This window comes from Leucopleurus acutus, assembly GCF_964270905.1.
Source record: "Leucopleurus acutus genome assembly, chromosome: 6".
Taxonomy (NCBI): domain Eukaryota; kingdom Metazoa; phylum Chordata; class Mammalia; order Artiodactyla; family Delphinidae; genus Leucopleurus; species Leucopleurus acutus.
Genome location: NC_139149.1, coordinates 89,127,031 through 89,151,328, shown reverse-complemented (window position 1 = coordinate 89,151,328; position 24,298 = coordinate 89,127,031). Strand labels below are relative to the sequence as shown.

Here is a 24,298-nt window from a genome sequence, read left to right as displayed (position 1 = left end):
GGGAGAGGCCAGAGCGGTGAGAGGCCCGCGTACCGCAAAAAACAAAACAAAACCTATGTAATACTTACAGGATATAGAGTTTAGAAAAGGGAGGGATGGAGGTGGATGCGAGTATGCAAGTTAACAGTTTATGCAAGAGGTGACACAGTGAGAGAGGTGGGTACTGGTGTCCCATCATGAGTCAAAGTGAGATGACAAGATTTGGACTTGACCGAGCAACTGATGGAGTGTACCCACCAGAAGTCCTTCTTGGCCTGAGGAAGCTTGTGGAAGAACTTGCTGGAGGGGGATCCCAGAACAGCCTATGACATCTGAGAGGAGAGGCGGTGTAAGAGCAGCATGCAATTAAAAATGCAGAGTTGGGCTTCCCTGGTGGCACAGTGGTTGACAGTCCGCCTGCCGATGCAGGGGACGCGGGTTCGTGCCCCGGTCCGGGAGGATCCCACGTGCCGCAGAGTGGCTGGGCCCGTGAGCCATGGCCGCTGAGCCTGCACGTCCGGAGCCTATGCTCTGCGACAGGAGAGGCCACAGCAGTGAGAGGTCCTTGTACCGCAAAAAAAAAAAAAAAAAAAAATGCAGAGTTGTTTCCACTAAAACATCAGGGCACAAGCAGGCCTATTTGGGGTCTCCTCTAACAAAAAAAAAGATCTATATAATGGAAGCGAATTGAGCCCACTGCCCTCACTTCATCCCCAGTCTCTAGCCAGCTTTGACAAGGCGAGTAGCCAGCACTCTGGCAGCACACCTGATGGAGTCGTGGTACCCAAGAGGAGCAAACCTGTCTACAGACACATGTAATGCATCTTCTGGAGGCCCTGGAAATACTTTTCAGTGAACTCTTCTCAAGTATGATCTCTTTATTGGGCAAACATTAGTGGATATTACATCAGCCAATGGGGACACCTTAATGAATCCTGAATTAAAATTCTAAATACTACCCCATTTGTGCCCACTGTCAACAGGGGAAATTTTCAGGTTACAATAAAAATATACTTACATAGCACTTTACAGTTTTCACTGTGTTATTTCTGTTCTCTAGGAAATCCATGCCTAATTAAATTCTGCATTGAAGTTTCTCATTATGTCCCGAAAACCTGTAATACAAGTGTTGCTGATATACATACAGTATTTCAGGATTTAACCAAGCCAGATAATATAGGTGCAACTCAAAGCGAGGCTAACCCAACTAGGACCAAGAAATTCTCAAGTGGACTTTGCTTGGGGTGTATTTTTTATTTTTTTAATTGTATTTTTTAATTAAAAAATTATTTATTTATTTGGCTGTGCCAGGTCTTTAGTTGCGGCACACGGGATCTTTGTTGAGGCATGCGGGATCTAGTTCCCTGACCAGGGATTGAACCTGGGCCCCCCTCACTGGGGGCCCCTGCATTGGGAGCTCGGAGTCTTTTTTTATTTATTTATTTTTATTTATTTATTTTTGGCTGCACTGGGTCTTCGTTGCTGCGCACAGGCTTTCTCTAGTTGCAGCAAGCCGGGGCTACTCTTCGTTGTGGTGTGGTGGCTTCTCTTGTTGCGGAGCACGGGCTCTAGGTGTGCAGGCTTCAGTAGTTGTGGCACACGGGCTCACTAGTTGTGGCTCGCAGGCTCTAGAGCGCAGGCTCCGTAGTTGTGGTGCACGGGCTTAGTTGCTCCGCGGCATGTGGGATCTTTGCAGACCAGGGCTCGAACCAGTGTCCCCTGCATTGGCAGGTGGATTCTTAACCACTGCGCCGCCAGGAAAGTCCCAGGGTTTAGCTTTTAAATTGAATACTGAAGTAGAGTAGAAAAAGAATTCAGGCCCACCAGGGAGTTAGATGGACTAAGTTAGAACACCAAAAACATGAGACCTTGTTGGTACTGCTGACGAAAATGCAATCACTAGATGGCAAAGTTCAAAGCATGGTGAAACCAGGAAAGTAATTTATTTCATAAAATTTAGCATATGAAGAATTCAGTAAGGAGAGGTCATAGTCTTCGCTCAGGAATCATGCAGAAGCAAAGTTTACGCTGTGTGCTTTGAAAGCCCTCAAGGGTTACTCTCTGAAGTTCTAACTTTGTGTTTCTTTTTATGCAAAAAACAAAAAAGTTATTTAAGAACAGTCCATGGTCAACCAGCCAGTCACTTAGTATAATAACCAAATCAGTTGGGTATTGTAGGGGTGGAAAACTTTTCCCTTCTAAGTTCTTTGGCTGGTGTAATAATTAAATTAGCATCAAACTGATTAACAGGAGAAAAATTTAATGTCATGTGTACGGGAGTCCATATAATAAGAGATTCAAAGAAGTAACCAAGGCAGGCAGATTTTATACCTTTTAGACAAAGAAACAATAAATTTGTGAAGAATTGACAGTACAAAGAAGTTTGGGTTTGGGGTAGTAAATTAGTGAAGAAGTAACAAGTTTTGTTTATACAGCCTTCTTGGCCCTAAATTCCCTATTTCTGGTGATAAGGATATCTTCTACCCTCCTGATACTGGGAGGGTACCTTTCACATAGGAAATTTATTTTCTGCTTTCAGGAGGACAAAGGAGGGTCAGAGTGTCCTTGTACCAGCTGTTTCTCAAGTAATTTTAATTCAAAATATTAACATGCCAAAGTGGCATATTTGGGGGTGGCATATTCTGCTCCCTTTCAGTATAGTTCCTCCATTATAAATGCTTTACACAATCGTGTATAACAGACCCCAGCATTCAACAAAAAGTGATCATTATACACAGATATAATAATTATAGAAGTGTTCGAGGAACACTAGGGGGTGCATCAGGGCTTGGGATAAAGGCAGAGTTAATACCAAAAAGGGAGAACTTCATGAAGAAGGACTTCTGCAAGGAGGTATGCAACCTGGCAGCTTAGAAAAGAGAGAATCAAAGCCAAGTGTAATAATATGTGCTGGGTTCATTTTCATTAGGACCTAAGGGCATGAAAAATAATTTGTATATGAAATTAGATCATTAGACCTAGAAGAAAGTGCTTATAGATATGACACCCTTAATTTTTCATAAAACTTTCTCTTTGGCAGTTTATAATGATAAACCTCTGTTTCAGTGGAAAACATCTGGTAATGGAGCATTCTGCTTAATTATGTAGTTAAGAGTTGACATAGGTTATTTTTTTTGATGAAGTTATACCATATAAAAGTGCTGTTATTTGACCGTGACAATGTCGTATGCTTCAACATAAAATATGGATTACTAATTTAACAAAAACAGTAAGATATATTCATATATTATTTGTTTTATTACATAAGTATTTGTTTGATTTGTGTATTTTATTTATGCACATTATATAGTTAACTATGTTTAACACTAAAACTATACTAAACATACTATAGTTTTGAGGATGAGAAAGTACTTCCTGGGGCTTCCCTGGTGGCGCAGTGGTTGAGAGTCCGCCTGCTGATGCAGGGGACACAGGTTTGTGACCCGGTCCGGGAGGATGCCACGGAGCGGCTGGGCCTGTGAGCCATGACCACTGGGCCTGCGCGTCTGGAGCCTGTGCTCTGCAACGGGAGAGGCCACAACAGTGAGAGGCCGCGTACCACAAAAAAAAAACAAAAAAAGAAAGTACTTCCTCTTTCATTCACTAAACTTTTATTGAGCACCTATTATGTTTCCTGCACTCTGTTCTGTACTTGAGATACAAGGATGAGTAAAACTTAGACCTTGCCCTTAAGGCTCTCACGTTAAGCAAGGGAGATGAACACCTTAACAGATGATTACTACAGAGACGTTGTGTACAAGGATTAAGAAGGAAGTCCCTGAAGTCAGACAGACCCAGAAGTCTTGCCTGGGCTTCACCACTTTCGCTAATTGCCCAACCTCTCTTAGTCTTATAGAAATAATAATAGTACCTCACAGGGTTGTTGTGAAAATGAAATGTGAAAATGCATGTAAAGTTGCTTAGCATTGTAGCGTACTTAACAAGTACTCAGGAGGTGTTACCGTATTACTGTAATGTGTTAAAAGGTATTATATACTTAGGTGTGCTTGGTATTTGCTTCCTCATTTTGCATGTATTAGGTAAACTGGTCTTAATTATAAGTAATACATTATTAGACAATAGTGAAGTAATTTGCTCCTGATAATAGTTTAGAGAAAAACCTCATCATCTTTCCCTGTAAGTGGGACCTGTTGTCATTTAAAAGTCCTGGTCTAATTAAGTGGCCAGACAGATTTAATACATCTCTAAGGAGTGAGATGCAACATTCTTTTAACACCTTTAATAAGACGAGGAACTGAGAACAAGACCTAATGTATTTGATGGTAATTAAGAGCTTAAATTTCCTCCTCAAACTCACCTTTGCCTTCTCAGACAAATATAAATAAATGTTAGTTGCTGCGATGCCCGTGAGCATGAATGCCTTTTATCAAAACCCACTGAATAGCTGTTCTTCTAGTCAATAAATATTATTGAGCTCTATTCTCTGCCTGGCACTGTGCTAGGTTCTGGGAGTATAAGGTAAGCAAAACTACATTCTGGTGGAGGAGAGACATTCATCAAATATATAACTAAAAATTCTGTGTGAAGAGTGTAGAGCAGGGACCCTGAAATAAGTTGGGGGATAGGCTTGTAGAGATCAGGCAAGAATTCATTAGGAAAGTAATATCTAAAAACACAGCTTACCCTTTAGAAGAAATGGTGGTTTTCTCCTTAATACCAAACCATCAGCAAGTTCAGGAAATAAGAGCTTAGTCAAATCAATTGTTTGGTTACTTTACGGGAAATACTAAGTGTAAACAAATTGTTTATTCTGTTACCCAACTGTATAGATAATACTAAACATGACTCTTCTGTTTGATTGTCATTCTGCCCCATACGGGCTTTCATTTCATTAACTCTATTCAAAATAAAACCATTCACCTCTGGGGTGATTTTATGATTATCAACACACTCACACACACAATGTATTTAATTCAGTTCTTTACATGCACCAACCAAGAAGATGGAAAAACTTAGAAGATAGTAAAATGACTAAATTCTTCCTTCCTTGTGTGGGAGAGATGCCTTGCTCTGGAATGATATTTCATGTATAAGCATAGCGTTTCTCCTTGGTTTGCTTTTTGGTTTTTGAGAGATTGAATAAGGAAGGGGGAACTTCAGCACACACCTAAAACTGTGTATCTCTTAAGAGGAATTATAATATACCAAACACAATATAAAAGTGGTATTCTCAGATTTCCTCAGAAATGTATTCTATCCCCCAGAACACGGGCAGGCGTGGAGATGACTGTGGAGAGTGTCTCTTCATTTTAACGTTTTATTAGATTATTTACAAGAATATCCACTCATTTTATTTCAGTCTTAATTAAACAAAAGCTTGATTTGTTAAAAACTACATCTATTTTCAAGCCACGTCAAATGCAATCTGCTCAAATTCACTGAGTGCACTTCAATAATTTTCTTGAAAATGACCATTTCAGGACTTCCCTGGTGGCGCAGTGTTTAAGAATCCACCTGCCAATGCAGGGGACATAGGTTCGAGCCCTAGTCCAGGAAGATCCCACATGCCGCAGAGCAGCTAAGCCCATGCGCCACAACTACTGAGCCTGCGCTCTAGAGCCCGCGAGCCACAACTACTGAAGCCCATGTGCCACAACTACTGAAGCCCGCGTGCCTAGAGCCCGTGCTCCACAACAAGAGAAGCCACTGCAATGAGAAGCCTGTGCACCACAACAAAGAGTAGGCCCCACTCGCTGCAATTAAAGAAAGCCCGCGTGCAGCAATGAATACCCAGAGCAGCCAAAAATAAATAAGTAAAATTTTTTTAAAAGGCCATTTCTTCCTTTTTACACTTTCTCAAGCTCAGTAAACAATTCATTCATCAAACTGAAGAGAATGCCCAAACAGAATTTCTTTGGGAAAGCTCGTTTTTTGTTTTTTGTGTTATTTTTTTTTTTTCTGAGCCAGACAATTGTATTTTCTAGCCAGTTGGATTACAGCAAGTCAGTGAGATTACAGCAAGAAGCTCAGCTACTTCGTTTCCATCTTCATCACAAGAAATGAACTCATCTACATGAATCATTTGATGTAAAATAAAATAAACTCCTTTAAGTAAAACATTATCACAGGGTCAGAATGTCCCCCTTTGGAAAGGAAGGAATGAGCATAATGTAGCTTTACTGTAACAGTAGGAAACCATTATTTTGTTGCTCAGAGTGGTATCTTTCAGCTAATGTTTTCTTTTAGGATGAAACGTAAGTCCAAAATGATATCTAAACTAATTACAAATAATATCATCAAACGAGCTCTCTGATTAGAGCCAGTGATCGTTAAACTAGCTGCAAGCCCAAGAATTCCCTACTTTTCAACAAAGCGATATGTTAGTTATGTGAATTATTTCATGATACACCCTAATGAAAGGATTAATAAAGTGAGATACGACACAATTCCTGAGCTCTTACTAGGAGCCAGGCACTGTGCTAGGCACTTATATACATTATCTTGTTTAATTCTTACAACAGCCTTACAATGGTTTACTGATGGTGTTTCTCCCCAGATCACAGATGAAGAAACTGAAATTGCTTGTAATCAAAAAATATGGTACATGTGACCACTGTCATTGATTTGCTAATGTAGGGGAGGAAAAAAATATCATTTCTTCCTCTTCTAAAGTCTCAGCTGGGGCACTTATAACGAAAGACAGGTTAACAGGGGGAAGGCATACACATTTTTAAATAAAAGTTTTACATGACATAGGAGCTTTCATAAGAAAATGAAGACCCGAGGAAATAGTTTAACCTGAGTATTTTTTTTTTTTTTGCGGTTCGCGGCCCTCTCATTGCCGTGGCCTCTCCCGTCGCGGAGCACAGGCTCCGGACGCGCAGGCCCAGCGGCCATGGCCCACGGGCCCAGCTGCTCCGTGGCATGTGGGATCCCCCCGGACCGGGGCACGAACCCGCGTTCCCTGCATCAGCAGGCGGACTCTCAACCACTGCGCCACCAGGGAAGCCCAAACCTGAGTATTTTTATGTGTACTAGGTTGCATGAAAAGTGGTCATCGAGAAATGTGATAGGACCAAAGGGGTATGTGCTAAGGGTGGTAAATTGGGGGAAACTTAGCAAGGCCTGTTCATTCAGATTCCTCTCAGCATCCCTCCTTCTTTGGAGATAAAGATGCTCCTTTCCTAAGGGTATGGAGAGGGCACCTCTCACATGAGGATCTCACGTCCTGACTCAGGGGAAGGTCAGAAATCCTTCCTGTACCTGTTGTTTCTCATATTTCTTCAGTTTAAACTATTCCAGGGCTTCCCTGGTGGCACAGTGGTTAAGAATCCGTCTGCCAATACAGGGGACACGGGTTTGAGCCCTGGTCCTGGAAGATCCCACATGCCTCAGTGCAACTAAGCCCGTGCGCCACAATTACTGAGCCCATGAGCCACAACTACTGAAGCCCACACACCTAGAGCCCGTGCTCTGCAACAAGAGAAGTCACCACAATGAGAGGCCCGTGCACGCAAAGAAGAGTAGCCCCCGCTCGCCACAACTAAAGAAAAACCCGTGCACAGCAACGAAAACCCAGTGCAGCCAAAAATAAATAAAATAAAATAAATAAATAAATAAAAAACTATTCCATATGCCAAGGTGTCATATTTGGGGCTAGCATGTCTTGAACCTCATCAGTATCTATGTTGGACTGAGGGGAAAAATGTGAAGTAGTACCTACAAATAAGAAAATAGGAAATTGGGCTTCCCTGGTGGCACAGTGGTTGGGAGTCCACCTGCTGATGCAGGGGGCACGGGTTCGTGCCCTGGTCTGGGGGGATCCCACATGCCCCGGAGCGGCTGGGCCCGTGGGCCATGGCCGCTGAGCCTATGCGTCCGGAGCTGAGGCCCGCGTACCGCAGAAAAAAAAAAAAAAAAAGAAAATAGGAAATAGAAGTACACTAGAAACAGAGGTAAAATAGGAAATAGGAGACTGGAAACTGAGAAGAAGGTTATAGTCGTAACAGATGACTGTGTCCGACACTGAGCTTCACTCCATTGCCTCATTTCCTCCTCACAGCTGCCCGATAAAGTACATATTATTGTCCCTGTTATCATTTTTACAGATGGAAAAACTGATGGTTAGAGCTTTTGACTGACTTCCCAAGGCCACACAGGTAGGTGATAAGTGGCACTGCAGTTAGAAGCCGAGGCCTGTCTGACCCCAGGGCTCTCATTCTTAACCACCATAAAATACTACCCAGAAAGGATGGTAATTGTTTCTGGATTACGTCGAAGCACGTGGTCAGGAGGGACTGCTAGGGAAGAGGAAATTTTAACCAAGGGGACAGGAGAGAAAGAAGACAGACCGGGAGGACTGGAGAAGGGAATGTAGAAATAAAAGTCCACTCTGCATAAACACCCTGATGGGTTTAGTTATCCCAAGGGAGAGCTGAGGCAAGGGCAGGAGCCGATCAGATAGTACTGGGACTTCTCTTCATCCCTCTTCGGTGAGGCAGACAGTGTATCCATCCTCAGGCCGAGGAAGGCATTCTGTGTTCTCCAGCTGCAGCGCTGATCAGGCAAAGTGCCATGTCTAACCAATTATTTTGGAGTTTGGTGTGGCTAGAACACTGGCTGGACTCCCTTCCTCTGAGTAGCAGCTGAAGGGATTAAGAGGCCTCAGTCTGACTGCAAAAAAATAAAAGAGAGAGAGAGAGAAAAGGAAAGCTGCACATATTTGAATGCTGTGCTAATATCCTGGCTGTGTCAAACAAGTGTATTAATCTTCCAGCAGTCATATCAAGGGCCTGGCTTTAACATATGGCCTTAAAGAGAGCAGATAGGAATGAAGGATGCAGGGAAAAGAGGCTGGGATCCCTAAAGAAAGAATTTGCCTCAGCAATACAAATGTTGCGGGGGGGGGGGGGGGATCAGAATTCTCTCTCCTTCAGCCCTTCCCTGCTTGCCTGGTATTGCACTTAAACCAAGCCCCCCAGCGCTACCCCACCCCTTTCCCCTAAATGAGTGCTTCCCCCTGTCCCGATGCTCAGTTCCATCATCATCCTAGGAGTGGAAGGTAAATTTAGGTTTTGGAAATTGAGTGGGCCAGAAAAAAACTTCATGTACACTTTTTAAAAAACCACCTCTCCCTACTCATTTGTCCTCCTAAGGTCAGACTAATACTTTTAGACTAAAGGCCTATTAAAAGACCATTTTTTAAAAAACAGGTAAATCATGACTCACAAATATAAAGTTAACCTGTTTCAAAGGTTTTATTTAACTCTATTAATGATAGAATCAGTTAAGATGTTACAATGGGGGGCTTCCCTGGTGGCGCAGTGGTTGAGAGTCCGCCTGCCGATGCAGGGGACACGGGTTCGTGCCCCGGTCCGGGAGGATCCCACGTGCCGCGGAGCGGCTGGGCCCGTGAGCCATGGCCGCTGAGCCTGCGTGTCCCGTGCTCCGCAACGGGAGAGGCCACAGCAGTGAGAGGCCCGTGTAACCGCAAAAAAAAAAAAAAAGAAAGAAAGAAGATGTTACAATGGGTAAAAAGAATTCACAGTCTCACAAATGTGTAGACCATCAGGAATGTTGAAATGGATTTATAAACAGTTACAAAACTGGCAGAACTTGGTCGATATTTACAGGGCAATAACTGATTGCGTTCCATTAGACACAATTCATTTGTATTTCTCTGGATGAGACTATTGCACGATTGCAAAATAGACGAAGACAATGACAAGCAGAGAGAATCTGAAATAAAACCCAACCATAAACCATATTTTTCAGGATTCCTAAATATCATAAGTCATGTCTGACGGCGTACCTCTGTATTAAGACCACTGTACTGATTTTACTTCCAGTGTTCCACCTCAATGTGTCAAGACATGGAGGAGTGTGGTCCTTTTTAAGCAGTATGATAAGACGTCACTTTGAAAACATTTCAGATAATTTGCTGATCTGTTAGTTTAAAAGATAATTTTAAATTATTCAATGCAAAATAATTATAAATTTAAACAAATTATTTTGAATAAAAGTTGCCTAGGGAGAAAACAGCTTTCTAGATTTGCAAATGAGAAGGTGGGCTCTGGATGGGAGGATAAAGATGAAAAATTGCAGGCTCTTGGTGATACTTTGCTCTACTTTCTCTGATTCTGAGCTGGAAGTAGAAAGAGTAAGGGTAGTAAAGAAGAATATAAAGGGTGCCCTGAAACAACAGCAGTGTGTGCCTCAGAGGGACACTTTAGCCCCAGTTAGCCACAAGCACCATCAGCCCCAGTGGTTTGTCAGGAGGTCATGATCATGGGAAGGCTCTTGTTTCATGGTTAACACTTCTACGCAGGCCCGTGTGGGGAAACATCCAAACAGGACAAAACTGATGCCTCTAGCCGCTGTGCCCTATTTCCACATCGGCTTAGTTTCCTCTTGGTTCCTGCTCCAGTCCTAATTTCTGCATTCTGATTCCTGGCTACTCTGTCTCCTGCAGCTTTATTCATTTCCAGTCTCACTGAGTGAGTACTGACAATTTGCTAATAAATGGGCTATATTCTCTGACGTGCGGCTTCATAGAGCCTCCTGACTTCAATCCTCCACATGTAGTGGAGCATTGGTTCTCCTGTTTCAAGTCAGCTCAATCCTGTGTGGTGGGTCCTCTCCTCCTAAGCCCTTAGCTACCATTGCACCTCTTTCCTCAGGGTCACCCTGCACCTGAGCACCCTAATGGGTTTGCATTCAAAAGACTCTCTGCTGCTGCCCCCAGGAACCCAGAAGCACTACTTCGAGCTACTTCCCGGCTCAGCTTCACCCTGATTAAATACTTGTTTGCTGAAATAATTACAAAATTCTGATTCTCCCAACTTGTAGTAAGAAAGAGAAAGTAAGCAAAAACAGTAAAACCAAATTTAATTTTGGCCATAATGATAGGAGTTGATTTGGTAGGTAAAAGAGTTGATTTGATAGGAGTTTGGTAGGTAAAATTATTCATCTATACCCAAATCATAGTTATTTTAGATCTTCCTCACTTGTTCCTTTAACAGGTATTTACAGAGCATATTCCATGTTCTAGGAATTTATCTAGCAACTAAGGACATAGTAGAGAATTAAAAAAGACAAAGTTTTGGTACTCAGAGTTTATACTGTATATCTAACAGGGTTTCTTAGAGTGAGGAGGTAAATAGTTAATGATTTACAGAGTTCTACTTTATAGAGGGGGAAATTTTAAGAGTCTAATTGGTATGCTAATCTGTGTTCTCTAAGTTAATCACAAATAGAGTGACCGAAAGCTCGTGGCAGCAACCTGAAATAAAGGCATAATCTTTTTTCTTTTTTTTTTTTATTTTATTTATTTTATTTTTGGCTGTGTTGGTTCTTCGTTGTTGCCCACGGGCTTTCTCTAGTTGCGGCGAGCGGGGGGCTACTCTTTGTTGAGGTGCACGGACTTCTCATTGTGGTGGCTTCTCTTGTTGCAGAGCACGGGCTCTAGGCGCTTGGGCTTCAGTAGTTGCAGAGCGCAGGCTCAGTAGTTGTGGTGCACAGGCTTAGTCGCTCCGCGGCATGTGGGATCTTCCCGGACAAGGGCTTGAACCCGTGTCCCCTGCATTGGCAGGCGGATTCTTAACCACACCACCAGGGAAGCCCTAAAGGCATAATCTTGCAAGCCTTAAAGAGGTAAGCCACAGCAAACATCCTGGCCTGTATTTTCTTTCCAAATTTTCATTATGAAAAATTTTTAACATTCAGAGAAGTTCAAAGGATAGGACAGAGAACAACTATATACTTATAACATAAATCAATTGTTAACATTTTGCTACAGCTGGTTGATCTGTTGTTATTTATATTTATATATACATATATACGTACATATATTTAATTTTTTATTTGAAAATAATTTCAGGCCTACAGAAAAGTTGCAAGAAAAGTAAGAAGAATCCTCTCACACCCCCTTTACCTAGCTTCACCAGCTTTTAAACTCTTGCCCCATTTGCTTTTTTTTTTGGCCAACCTGTGATTGAACCTGGGCCCTGGGCAGTGAGAGTGCAGAGTCCTAACCACTGGACCACCAGGGAATTCCCTGCCCCATTTTCTTTTACTATATTCTATGTATGTGTGTATGTACGTTTTCTGAACCGTTCAAGAGGAAGTTGCATACAATGTGCCCCCTTTCCCCTATATTTTTCAGTGTCTATTTCCTAAGAACAAGGACATTTTCCTACATAACCACTGTATATTTACCAATTACAGGAAACTGAAAATTGATGCTGTACTTTTTCTTAATTGAAGTATAGTTGATTTACAAGGTTGTGTTCATTTCTGCTGTAGAGCAAAGTGATTCAGTTATACATATATACACATTTTTAAAAAAATACTTATTTGGTTGTGCTGGGTCTTAGTTGAGGCAGGCAGGCTCCTTAGTTGTGGCATATGAACTCTTAGTTGCGGCATATACGTGGGATCTAGTTCCCTGGCCAGGGATCAAACCCAGGTCCCCTGCATTGGGAGCATGGAGTCTTAACCACTGTGCCCAGGGAAGTCCCTATACATTCTTTTTTTAAATATTCTTTTCCATTATAGTTTATCACAGGATATTGAATATAGTTCCCTGTGCTATACAGTAGGAACCTTCTGTTTATCCATTCTATATGTAATAGTTTTGATGCAATACTTTTTAAAATCTCATCTGTAATCCACATTCTAGTTTGTCAATTGATCCAGCAGTGTTCTTTTTGGTCTTTTATTTTCCTCTAGTACAGGATGCAGTCCAACATCACATATCTCATCTAGTTGTCATGCGTTTCTCTAGTCTCTTTTATTTTATTTTATAAATTTATTTATTTTACTTATTTATTTTTGGCTGCATTGGGTCTTCATTGCTGCGCGCGGGCTTTCTCTAGTTGGCGCGAGCGGGGGCTGCTTCTTCGATGTGGTGCGCGGGCTTCTCATTGCGGTGGCTTCTCGTCGCAGAGCACGGGGTCTAGGCTCATGGGCTTCAGTAGTTGTGGTTCGAGGGCTCTAGAGCACAGGCTCAGTAGTTGTTGGTGCACGGACTTAGTTGCTCCACAGCATGTGGGATGCTCCCGGACTAGGGATCGCACCCCTGTCCCCCCAACCGGGGACAGGCGGATTCCTAACCACTGTGCCACCAGGGAAGCCCTCTAGCCTCTTTTAATTCAGAACATTTCCACAGCTTTTCTTTGTTTTTGATGACACTGCTATTTTTTAAGAAAACAGAACTTTAAAAAAATGTTCATCATTTAGAGGTTGTCTGATATCCATCTTGTGTCGCAGATTCAGTTCTCCTAGAAGAAGACTTTGAGACAGGATTTAAGGGTCAGATATTTACTAGGTTGTGCCCTTAGGATCGATACCTGCATGTGGAATGGGGCGGGGCATTGGGGGAACAACACAACCGGGCAGAGGGAGAAGTTGAGCTGTAAGGTAGGACTGACAGACAGAGCCGACTCCAAATGGACCTCTGAAGCTAAAATGGACCCATCAGGATTATCCCCCATTGGTCCAAAGTGACCAGGCCTTTCTACTTCCACCTCAATCATCGCTGACAGTTGGCTATCCTAGAAGGGCATGACCTTGGGCAAAGGGGCTCTGTGTAGTAGCAGCAGTCTCTGAAGGGCTATTAGTTGGATGTGGCCTCTTGACAGCTCTCCCAGGAGTTAGTTTGTCCTTGTAGGGGGATCTGGACAATGCATTTCCACTTACCACATTTCATGATTGAAATCAGATTTTACATTCCCAGCTGGACAACTACTATGTGTGTGTACATATATATATATATATTTCTTTTCTTGTCTTTTGATTTACAATGTTGATTTACAATGCTGTGTTAATTTCTGCTGTACAGCAAAGTGACTCAATTATACATATATATACATTCTTTTTTTTACATTATTTTCCATTATGGTTTATCCCAGGACTATATATATATATCTTTCTGAATCATTTGAAAGTTAAGTTGTAGACTTCAGCCCTAAAAACTTCAGCATGCACCTATAATAAGATTCTCCTACAAAACAATATCATTAACATACCTAAGAAAATGAAAAGATATCTTAATGATATTCAATTCATATTCAAATTCTCCCTATTATCCTCAAAATATGTTTTATAGTGTTTTAAAATCAGTATCTCCTCAATAGTCATGTTAAATTCCTTTTTTTTTTTTTGGTCTTTTCTCTTTTAAACTGGAACAATCCCTCTGTTTTTCCATATCAAAGACTTTCTAAGGAGACTGGGTGTGATGTCTTGAAGAACCTTCCTATTTTTCAGTGTTTTTTGTTTGTTTTTTTTTCAAATTTGAAAGACATAATGTCACAAGAACTGAGGAAAATACCATTTGCTTTTTCTTAGATGATTTTAAGTATTAATACAGATGAAAGAATTTTTAAAGATGTGGACTATCTTTGTTAGAATAATAATTAAAGGTCTGCTTTTATATCCATTATTAATTAAGGAGAGTCAAAGAGAAGTAAAGAGATACAACGTTTTGTTTTTTTTTTATAAAATGGTTTTTGTACCGTTTTCATTACATTTTTATAAAATTGAGTTGTCATTATTTGTGCACGTATGTGTTTGTGTGGGAAAACATAGCCAGATTCTACTTAACGTTCACATCTTCTCTAACAAAATAAAGCAAAATGAAAAGCCACTTAGTTGTTTTTGTAATGTGTTAGTGAGAACAGGAAATGAAAGAATCATATTATCTTATCCCATCATATTATGTTATATCATAATCATATTATATTATATTGTTAGTCCTTTAAATGTAGCACTCTCATTATAAGCAGCTCTAATCCTCTTAATATATTATGACTCATTCATTATAACAAATTAAGAAAGACATGAGACACAAGAATCTTTTCAGATGATTCCCAAACAGGCTTCTTTACCTAATATCCTTCAATTGAGTTAGTTATGAGTTTTCTGATGGAAAATAAGCCTATTTCTGCTAGGTGTTTGTCAAAGTACTTGCAAAATTTGTCAGTGGCCACCACCTTGACAACTGACAAGAATATCTTCCTGTCTCCTCCCTCCTTTCTCCTTTCTTCTTTTTTTTAATGGAAAGAATTTACTGTTAAAACTATATTATAGGCTCTTGGTCGCGTTGACTGGCTGTGTGTAACCGCGGGTCACGGGCGCTCGCCTCCCACCACAGCTCAGCCCAGCGCCGCTGAGGCCGTCGGCCCCGAGCCTCCGCCATGGACTTCGAGGACGATTACACACACTTTGCTTGCAGAAATACTTATCAGAGCTTGAATGGAATGGATCGTGACTATGGCCCCGGATCTTACGGAGGGATGGATCGTGACTATGGCCATGGATCCTGGGGGGGTCCAAGATCCATGGACTCCTACCTAAACCAGTCATATGGCATGGACAGTCACAGCGGTGGTGGTGGGGGTAGCAGGTAAATTGCTTCATCACTTGGCCAAATAATTAGATGACTGTAAGATTCTGGATATTCTAATTTCCTATTCCTTAGGCATGTGATGCTACTTGAACTTGGCTATTTAGAACCACCTTAAACGTTGAAAGGTGTTAGTGGTTCTAAAAATTATCTCAGCATCACTGGCAGACATTAGGAAAATCTCAGGAAAACCTTTACCATTTCATTATAATAGAGTAAGATTTTCTGTCTTTAGCGGTGAGCATTTTTTTTCCTTCTTTTACCTTTAACTGCTTATCAATCAGAATGTCCTGAACAAATGATATAAAAATGTTATTGGAAATATTATTTGTGAAGCTTTTTGTTATGAATCTCCAAAAATCTGTACTACTGTGGGGTACTCTATAAAGCAGCAAAGCAGTCTTTGACTAGAATGGGTTTAACTGAACCAGTCTAGCAACATTCAATTTCTAAGAACCATTTAAAATAGTTATTCTTTTAATTTTAAAGTAAGTTACAAGAGCATATTGTAATTAATAAAAGTGTTCTTTAGGGCTTCCCTGGTGGTGCAGTGGTTGAGACTCCGCCTGCCAATGCAGGGGACATGGGTTCGTGCCCCAGTCCAGGAAGATCCCACGTGCCGCAGAGCGGCTAGGCACGTGAGCCATGGCCGCCGAGCCTGAGTGTCCGGAGCCTGTGCTCCGCAACGGGAGAGGCCACAACAGTGAGAGGCCCGCATACCGCAAAACACAAACAAAAAACAACAACAACAACAAAAAAGTGTTCTTTAAATCATGTCTAGATTATTTATTGGCAGGTACTGCTTATACCAGAAACACTTGTGCTCTAGACTAGGAACATTATATTAAAGCCATGAGTATGATACCTTTGCTTATTTTAATGCAGTAGAATTTAGATTGTACTTATGTTTCACTGTCAATGCTGTGTAAAGCTTAAACCTAGTTGAACTCCTACAGGCTTTAGGGTTGACCACATTTCAGGTCAAGGGGGGTCTACTGTTTGAGGCACAAAGATTCCTACTAGATATAAGTAAAACTAGTTAGGAAACATTTGAAAGTATTGTCCTTCTTCATAAATTGAAGGATCTGGATTCCTTAAGGATGGACCGAAATGATGCTTACTTTTCTTTTTTCTGCTTCAAGTGTGCCATTATGGTTTATAGTAGAGAAAACTCAAGAAGATAGATACAACAATTTTGTTTACGTGATAGATGTTTTGAAAAATGTAGTTGAAAAGAGGAATAATTTTTATATGGTTACTAGGATTCAGAAGTAAATAGTACCTTCTATTTAGTGATCTGTAAATAATTGAGGTAATGTAACACATTTAAATGTTTTACCATATCTCTTCCTGCCCTATTACATTGTAAATGTAACGTGCGTAAACTATGTAGATGTTATCATTTATCTCGTGTAATTGTGGGCCTTTATAAAACGATGTTGTAAGTTTAAAAAAAAGAAAAATCTATATTATAGGACTTATTTTTTACCCGAACTAAGATATATATCTCCCATAAAAACTAAAGGAAGTGGGAAATCTTCAATATAAAAAGTATACAATTTTATGTGGGATAAATATAAATCCAAATATCTAATGTTATGAATAGGATAAGATATAATAGAGAACAGGTCAATTTTGCCTATTTTGAGCCAATCCATTTTGGCTCAGCACTATTCCTTGAGTGTCCGTTATGTTTAAGTCCCTGTACCGGACCCTTTGATGAGTCACGAATTTAACTGATTAATTCATTTATTTATTCATTCACTTTTATAGTCTCTAGGGCTAAATCAAGCTTAAGAAGGAGAAGGAAATGGTGGGAAAATATACATTTTTCCATAGGAATTTAACTATTAAGTAGTCTACATTCCTCCTAGATTTCATAAGCCTAATTTTTAAAAGAACACCATGCTATTTGGGCCAAGTGGTTTCCAGACACACAGAGTATGCCAGTTCAAACTCCCTATCGAGGTGACATCAGCAAAAATAGTGGAGTAAGGACCTCAGAAAATTCTCTCTTCCACAGAAGCAACAAGAAACTGGCTAATGGTCAGAATCAAATGTTTCAGAACTCTGGAAATTTCCCAAAGGCTTGCAACAATCCGGGGAGTGTTTAAAAAGAAGGAGGAGGAGGAGAAGGAGGGGAAAAAACTGTTCAATCTCAGTAAAAGCAATGAGCTCTGTGGCATTTTTCACTTGTCCTAGTCCCATCTCGGACTCTCCTGCTTTGTGATATCCTTGAAAACCAACAGCCTGCATTCATGGTGAAGACCAGCAGCCCGACAGCCACTGGAAGGAACAGAAAGGGGCTGGAGCTCCTTCAAAGCTTCATTCCCAGAGACTTATTATATGACCTGTTTGTTCCCTGGAAAATCTCACTTGCAAGACTGACTTAACTCAGAGCTCATTAAGTGTGAAAAACTTTTTCCCCATAAACATTTGTCGAAAACAATTACAGGCAATTACTTAACCTTGCAGCTGTCTGAGGTGATGGATACCAGTTGGGGGAAAACATTAACAAAAAATTAAAAACAGAATGAGACATACAGAGGGGCTTTGGGAAGCTTCTGAATCAAGAAGGCCACATGCATGTATAGGGTGGTGCACATGCCCAGGGCTCTGTGCATTGACAAGAAAGACCCGAAAAGGCCCTAAGCTCTCACCTCTGGATGACCTTGAGATTCTGTGCAAGGAAAGTGGAAGCTAAGGCAGAGTTGAAAATGCACCCCCAATATGCACACAGAGCCTCTCACCAAAAACTGGGTTGCTTATTGGTTCTAGGCATTTAAGGAAATTACCAGGTCCTACCTTATACCTTCTGAGCTTTGCATGGAGGTAAGAACAAAGGAAAGATCACATGGGTGATAAGACAGCCAAAAACTATGATGTCTCTCTAGATTCCTGTTCCCATTTCAGTTCAGGCCACTAAGGATTTTCCTTACTTTATTGCTAGCTCAGCCATGCATTTAAAAAGATGATTTTTACATTTAGTACAGTGGCTTTTAGAGATTTTGTAGTGAAAAGATTTAAAAGAATATCTATAATACCATATTGCCAGAAACACAACTCCACCTAGCTTTTGAGATATTATTGTCCTTAGGAAGGTTCTACCTACACTGTCATTTCTTATCTGACTATAGTAAGGAGGAAAAACTTACTATGTTGACTGCAGTGATACATTGTTGGGGAATCCTGCTTGTGTTTTTCTACTGTTCAACCTCAGAGCCAGGCTTGAACCAGCTGCCGGTTTTCTCTTCTTATCCTTGAGGAGCCCCAGAAACTCAGCGCTTTCCTCTCTCTCAGTAGCTGACTCTACCTACTTCTCTTGTCACAAATCTCTCCAACTTCCATATTCTTTGCTCCGCAAAAATTTATATTTGTCTTAAGGACTTTCCTATTACTCACTAGAGGAGAATAATTAGATAGCAAAAACATGATCCATATGAGAAATTTACAGGCATTTCATAATTTTACAAATCATGGTTCTCATTTCCTTTTAGGATGATTTTTGTCTTCCAATTTTATTCTCTTAAAGAGTTGTTCTATAGTTAGATGAAGACCACAGGAACCCTTCCTCCTAAACCACAGATGTAAGGGTTTGTGGATGCTCTCGAGACAATGGGGGACCCTCTCGTCTCCAGAGAATATCTGGCACCTCTGAGAACCACCAGATTGAGTGGTACCCAAATCAGTCATCCTCTGTCCTGATTAGGACTGTTATGGGCATTATTTTATAATCCTTTATTATTGAATGATCAAAACATCTGAATATAAACTAGATTCTGATTGTGGATACACTTTTTCTTTTGTCTTTATTTTTAAAATTTTTTTAAAGATCCTTGGCTTTTACTTTCTTTCTTTTTTGTTTATTTATTTAGGTTGCGCCATGCCTTAGTTGCAGCACGTGAGATCTTCCTTGCAGATGCAGACTCTTAGTTGTGGCATGCATGTAGGATCTAGTTCCCTGACCAGGGATTGAACCCAGGGCCCCTCCGTGGGAAGCACGGAGTCTTACCCACTGGCCCACCAGGGAAGTCCCTGTGCATCCACTTTTAACCACCTGGTTAACACAAGGCTTTATCCCCTTCTGAAACTCTGAGTTGATATATGTTAGATCTTCTTACTCGTTGCTCCTCATTTTTTAGCCTTCCTTTCATACCTTTCATATCATTGTCTCTCTGTGTTACATTTTGGATAACTTCTTCAGATATGTCTTCTGGTTTACATTCTCCCTTCAACTGGGTCTAAGCTACATCTTATGCATCCATTAAATTAAATTTCAAGATTAACTTTGTAATTTCTAGAAGTTCTATTTGATTCTTTTTTGGCCGTGCCATGCGGTATGTGGGATCTTAGTTCACCAGCCAGGGATTGAACCCGTGCCCCCTCCACTGGGAGGGCAGAGTCTTAACCACTGGACCACCAGGGAAGTCCCTCTGTTTGATTCTTCATAAAACTTTCTTTGCCCAAAGTCGATATTCTGCCTAAAATTCTAGTGGTTATTGGTGCTTCTGTCTTTCTATTCAGGTCTTTTAAAGTGGTCTGCTAAATTTCTGTTTTCTTGTGTATAAAATGAAAGGACTAGAGTAGATTATCTCTACTATCTCATCTTACTTTAAGGACTATGATTCTGTGGTTTTTAGCCACCTGACTCCTTCCTCCTTCAAAGAGATGAAAGAATTGAAACTGGTCTGTAAAGGAAGAGCTCCCATTCCCCAAGCAATAATGGCAAGTTGAAAAAGAATAAAAGTAATAGAAATGACAACCAGATCTTTGGGGGTGAATATGGGACATAAGAAAATTGTTTCCCTTCACTGTACGTCACATATGAAAGAACTTTTATAGTGTTTTCTCTCCATGCCACCCCATCCCTCTTAGCACAAAATAAAATAAAATAAAATAAAATAAAATGAAGCTACACTTAGCAGAGGCAGCACTGCATATATGCATTGACTGATAGAAGACCATGGCTAAGCCACAGAATCAGAGCCATACATCCTGACCCATGGCCAGGAGAGCCATCAAACTGCATCAAGTGTAACATTAGAGTAAACAAAACATAGAGTTTCAGGGTTGGCAGAACTTTAGACATTAAGTCCAGTCACATGCGATGCCAGAAAAACCTTCAATTAATGTTTGTCTCATTAAACATCTCTAAGTATGAGAAATGGGCCGTTATCTGACAGAGCTTTGTGCTAGGCTGAAAGCTCCATGGCTTCAGTTCATCGCTATTCGCTTCTGTTTCACTGGGGCCTAGAACACGTAGGAGATGCTCAGGAAATACGTATTAAATGAAGAAATGCCAATTTTTAACAACTATACTCTCTAGAAAGTTTTGCTTCATACTGAGCTAAAATTTCTCTTTCCCTCATATCCTTAGCTTTACTCTCTGGCCAGATAAAACAATTCCCTTCTCTGCATGAAAAACGTTATCCTGCTCTTTCTCTTCCAGGATAAATAGCTTCCACCAGTTCATTCAGCACTCCTCCCATGATGTCATTTTAAGCTTTCTCTTCAACCTGTTCCCTCTCTTCTGGACATGCTCCAGTTTATCCTTGTTCTTCATAAATTTAATTCCAAGGAAAGAACACAGCACCCCCGGGTGCATTCTGACCAGCTCAGGCAGAGTTGGACAAATACTCCCCCAATTCTATGAAAACAGCCAAGGGCAAATTCACTCCCCCTCCTTTTATTTTAGGCTGCCACATCCCCTTCTTGACTTACTTGAGCTCATGGTCAAGGAGAAAGCTTGCGCTGAGCAGAAATTTAGCGTGCCCAAAGGTCAGAAGAGGTCACCAAAGGGCACCAATCTCAGTACCTGGGTGAACGGTGCCCATCCCGTGGAAATGCAGGTGAAAGTGGTTGATTGGGATACCTTCTGGGTACATCACATCGACTCCCTTCTCATGGTTGTTGAAAAGGCACTGAATAAGCCATGAGTTCACATTATCTATCTCTTCAATGCAGGCTTACCAAATCCATTTTAGGGTAATAATTCAGGGCCTGTAACTGCTGCCTCAGCACATTACAGCTGGGAGAACCTGTTTGAGAAGATGATCTGCTTTGCACTGTAACAGGCATAAAGTTCAACGCAGGTGTTGCTTAACAAGCTAGTTCCGAAGTGAAAGACAGGTAAATTCTAAAGAACATTCTGGACACTGCCTTTCAGTCAATTTTCCAGGTCGGTATGGTGGAATTAGACTTTTTGGGTTTTTTTGTTTGTTTGTGTGTTTGTTTGTTTGTTTTGCGGTACATGGGCCTCGCACTGTTGTGGCCTCTCCGGTTGTGGAGCACAGGCTCCGGACGCGCAGGCTCAGCGGCCCTGGCTCACGGGCCCAGCCGCTCCGCGGCATGTGGGATCTTCCCGGACCGGGTCACGAACCCGTGTCCCCTGCATCGGCAGGCGGACGCTCAACCACTGCACCACCAGGGAATCCCGGAATTAGACTTTTTTAGAAGTAACAGAATGACCATTCTGAATATCTCTTTCCGGAACCTTCAAAACTTTATCTTGAATGCAAGCAAAACTAAAGTGTTTGACTCAAGATATCTATGGTTACTATTAACATGACTATTCTTAAGTGGCTTTAAAGTTGAGCTTAGAATTGCCAAGATTTTTCTTTTAATAACTAGTCACATGAGTTATTAAACATAGTTTCAGGGAATCAGACTTTAGGCTTGAAGTGGTTTGTCTGACTTTGTCTTATTAGAGAAAATCTGTGATGGACAGAAAAGATAGAGGAATGTGTTCTAAAAGTAGAATTTTTAAAAAGAAATTTTATTGTATCAAGTGATTTGCTACTCAGTTTCTTCCAAGCTCCTTGTCAGGAAATAAACTGCTTGCATTATGTTTCAGTGATGATACATTGTGTTACTTGTATAGGTGCCAGGACATTTTCTGACTGCTTTCTTAGGCTTGAGTGCTTGGAGAAATACTTGGCTTTTGAATTATCCAAAGTACAGACCGTCTCCGACTTACGATGATTCAACTTATTTTTTGACTTTATGATTGTGCAAAAGCAAAGCACATTCAGTAGAAACTGTACTTGGAATTTTGGATTTTGACCTTTTCCCAGCTAGCAATATGCAGTATATGATATAGTGATACACTCTCTCCTGATGCTGGGGAGCAGCGGCAGACACAGCTCCCAGGCAGCCACGTGATCACGAGGGCAAACAACCAGTCCACTTACAACCATTCAACCGTAGCCCCCTGCAGTGGAAGCGGGGGCTTTTGCTTCCATTGACGTCAATGGGCTCAGGTGTCATGGCAGGGCTGGAACTAGGGTGAGGTAATTAAGGCAAAATTTAACAGGCACCAAAAATCTCAGTAAACAAAATGTATGTAACAGATCCATGCTGAACAAACTATCAAAATTTTAAGTGAAGTCAGGATCTGGCTCTGTACTTGCATGACGCAACCTCACTTGCCTCACCCTAATCTTGACCCTATGTCATGCAATCTGAATTTGTGGGTGGACCAATGGGGAAAACCAACAAGAAACTATTCTGGAACCGGGACACCAGGGATAATTGTGAAGGAATCCTGGAATGGATAGAGTAAGATGTCCAGATGTTCAGAGATGGGTCACGAGTATCCACAGTAGTGTACTGAGATAAAATAGCTCTCATTTGTTTTAATAAGAAACATATCTAAGGTAAGAGGAAGATCTCGAGATGTGACCATGGGTCATGCTAACCTCTAGGAGGCACTGCTCCCATGAAGAACCTGGTTCCTGTTGAGAGCTCTGCTAGGTGAGGACAAAATGGAGTCCTCAGAGCCTCACAGTGGGGTTTGGTTGGAGGGCTTTGATCAAAAATAGAAACTGGGGGGCTTCCCTAGTGGCGCAGTGGTTAAGAATCCACCTGCCAATGCAGGGACACGGGTTCGAGCTCTGGTCCGGGAAGATCCCACATGCCACGGAGCAACTAAGTCCGTGCACCGCAACTACTGAGCCTGCGCTCTAGAGCCTGCGAGCCACAACTACTGAAGCCCACGTGCCACAACTACTGAAGCCCGCGTGCCTAGAGCCCGTGCTCCGCAGCAAGAGAAGCCACCACAACGAGAAGCCCGCGCACCACAACGAAGAGTAGCCCCTGCTCGCTGCAACTAGAGAAAGCCCGCGCGCAGCAACAAAGACCCAATGCAGCCACAAATAAAAAAATAAAGAAAGAATAAATTAATTAAAAAAAAAGAACTAGAAACTGGATTAAATTTTTCTTCCTCTTTCTGATTTTCTTCTCTCTCACCTATGTCCTGTGCCTGAAGTATTAAGCCATGATGTGGATATGCACCCTTTGAAAGTACCCTTGCCCATTGTAGAACAAGAAGAAATCACAGTGGGGTCCCGGCAGAAAGAAGAGGCTCTTGGGCAAATGCAGTCCATATATGGCCCAGGTCACCATAAGAGACCACGAGGGGACTTGAGACTTAACCTGCTATGGAGCAGTAAAGAATATGTGTTTGCCTAATGTCCTCAGAATCCAGCTGCCATGGCCGGATAGGAGTCCAGCCATGGTCTGGTAATTTGGTTCCTGGTCTGGTAATTTGGTTCTTCACTTTTCCACATTTGCAGTAACTTTAACAGCAGAGTTAGAACCAGGCCCAGGAATAGAATAGATTCTGGGTAGATATGGGCCTCTGGCACAGCACTACTGTGTAGCCACAACACAAGCTCAAAGATGAAAACCGTTCTCACAAGCTGGGTCCACTGGGCCTTGGGGCGGGGGGCAGGGGGGGGGCGGTGAGGAGTGGTGAGAAAGGGTCTAATTAAAAAACAAAGAGGATTTCTTTATCTTATATCATTCTGAGCTTCCTCCTACGTAGTCTTCCTCATTTGCAGGGGAGAGTGGTTTATTTTTGTTTTGCTTTTTTATTCAGCCACAGGTATAGTTCTAGAAAAGGAAAGTAGAATTATTCTCTAAATTCAGTGTCATTCTCAAAAACTATTTCCTTAA

At 41.5% G+C, this 24,298-nt stretch overlaps 2 protein-coding genes across 3 annotated transcripts in view; both read left to right on the top strand.

Moving 5' to 3' along the window:
• CMKLR2 (chemerin chemokine-like receptor 2) overlaps positions 1–24,298 on the top strand; it is a gene marked incomplete at its 3' end in the record, with an annotated part of 44,953 nt that overhangs the window by 4,343 nt on the left and 16,312 nt on the right. The window contains exon 1 of one of the 2 annotated variants that reach the window (XM_082841104.1): positions 10,348–10,436. The exons of the other annotated variant lie outside the window; for it this stretch is intronic. Of the gene's footprint in view, positions 1–10,347; positions 10,437–24,298 lie in introns of those variants that run through there. 2 annotated transcript variants of the gene reach the window in all.
• Positions 15,135–15,347, top strand: LOC309963333 (DBIRD complex subunit ZNF326-like; the record flags this gene model as incomplete). The annotated part of the gene is made up of 1 exon (XM_082841624.1): positions 15,135–15,347. The coding sequence occupies one exon, from the start codon at positions 15,135–15,137 to the stop codon at positions 15,345–15,347; it is 213 nt and encodes a 70-aa protein (XP_082697750.1).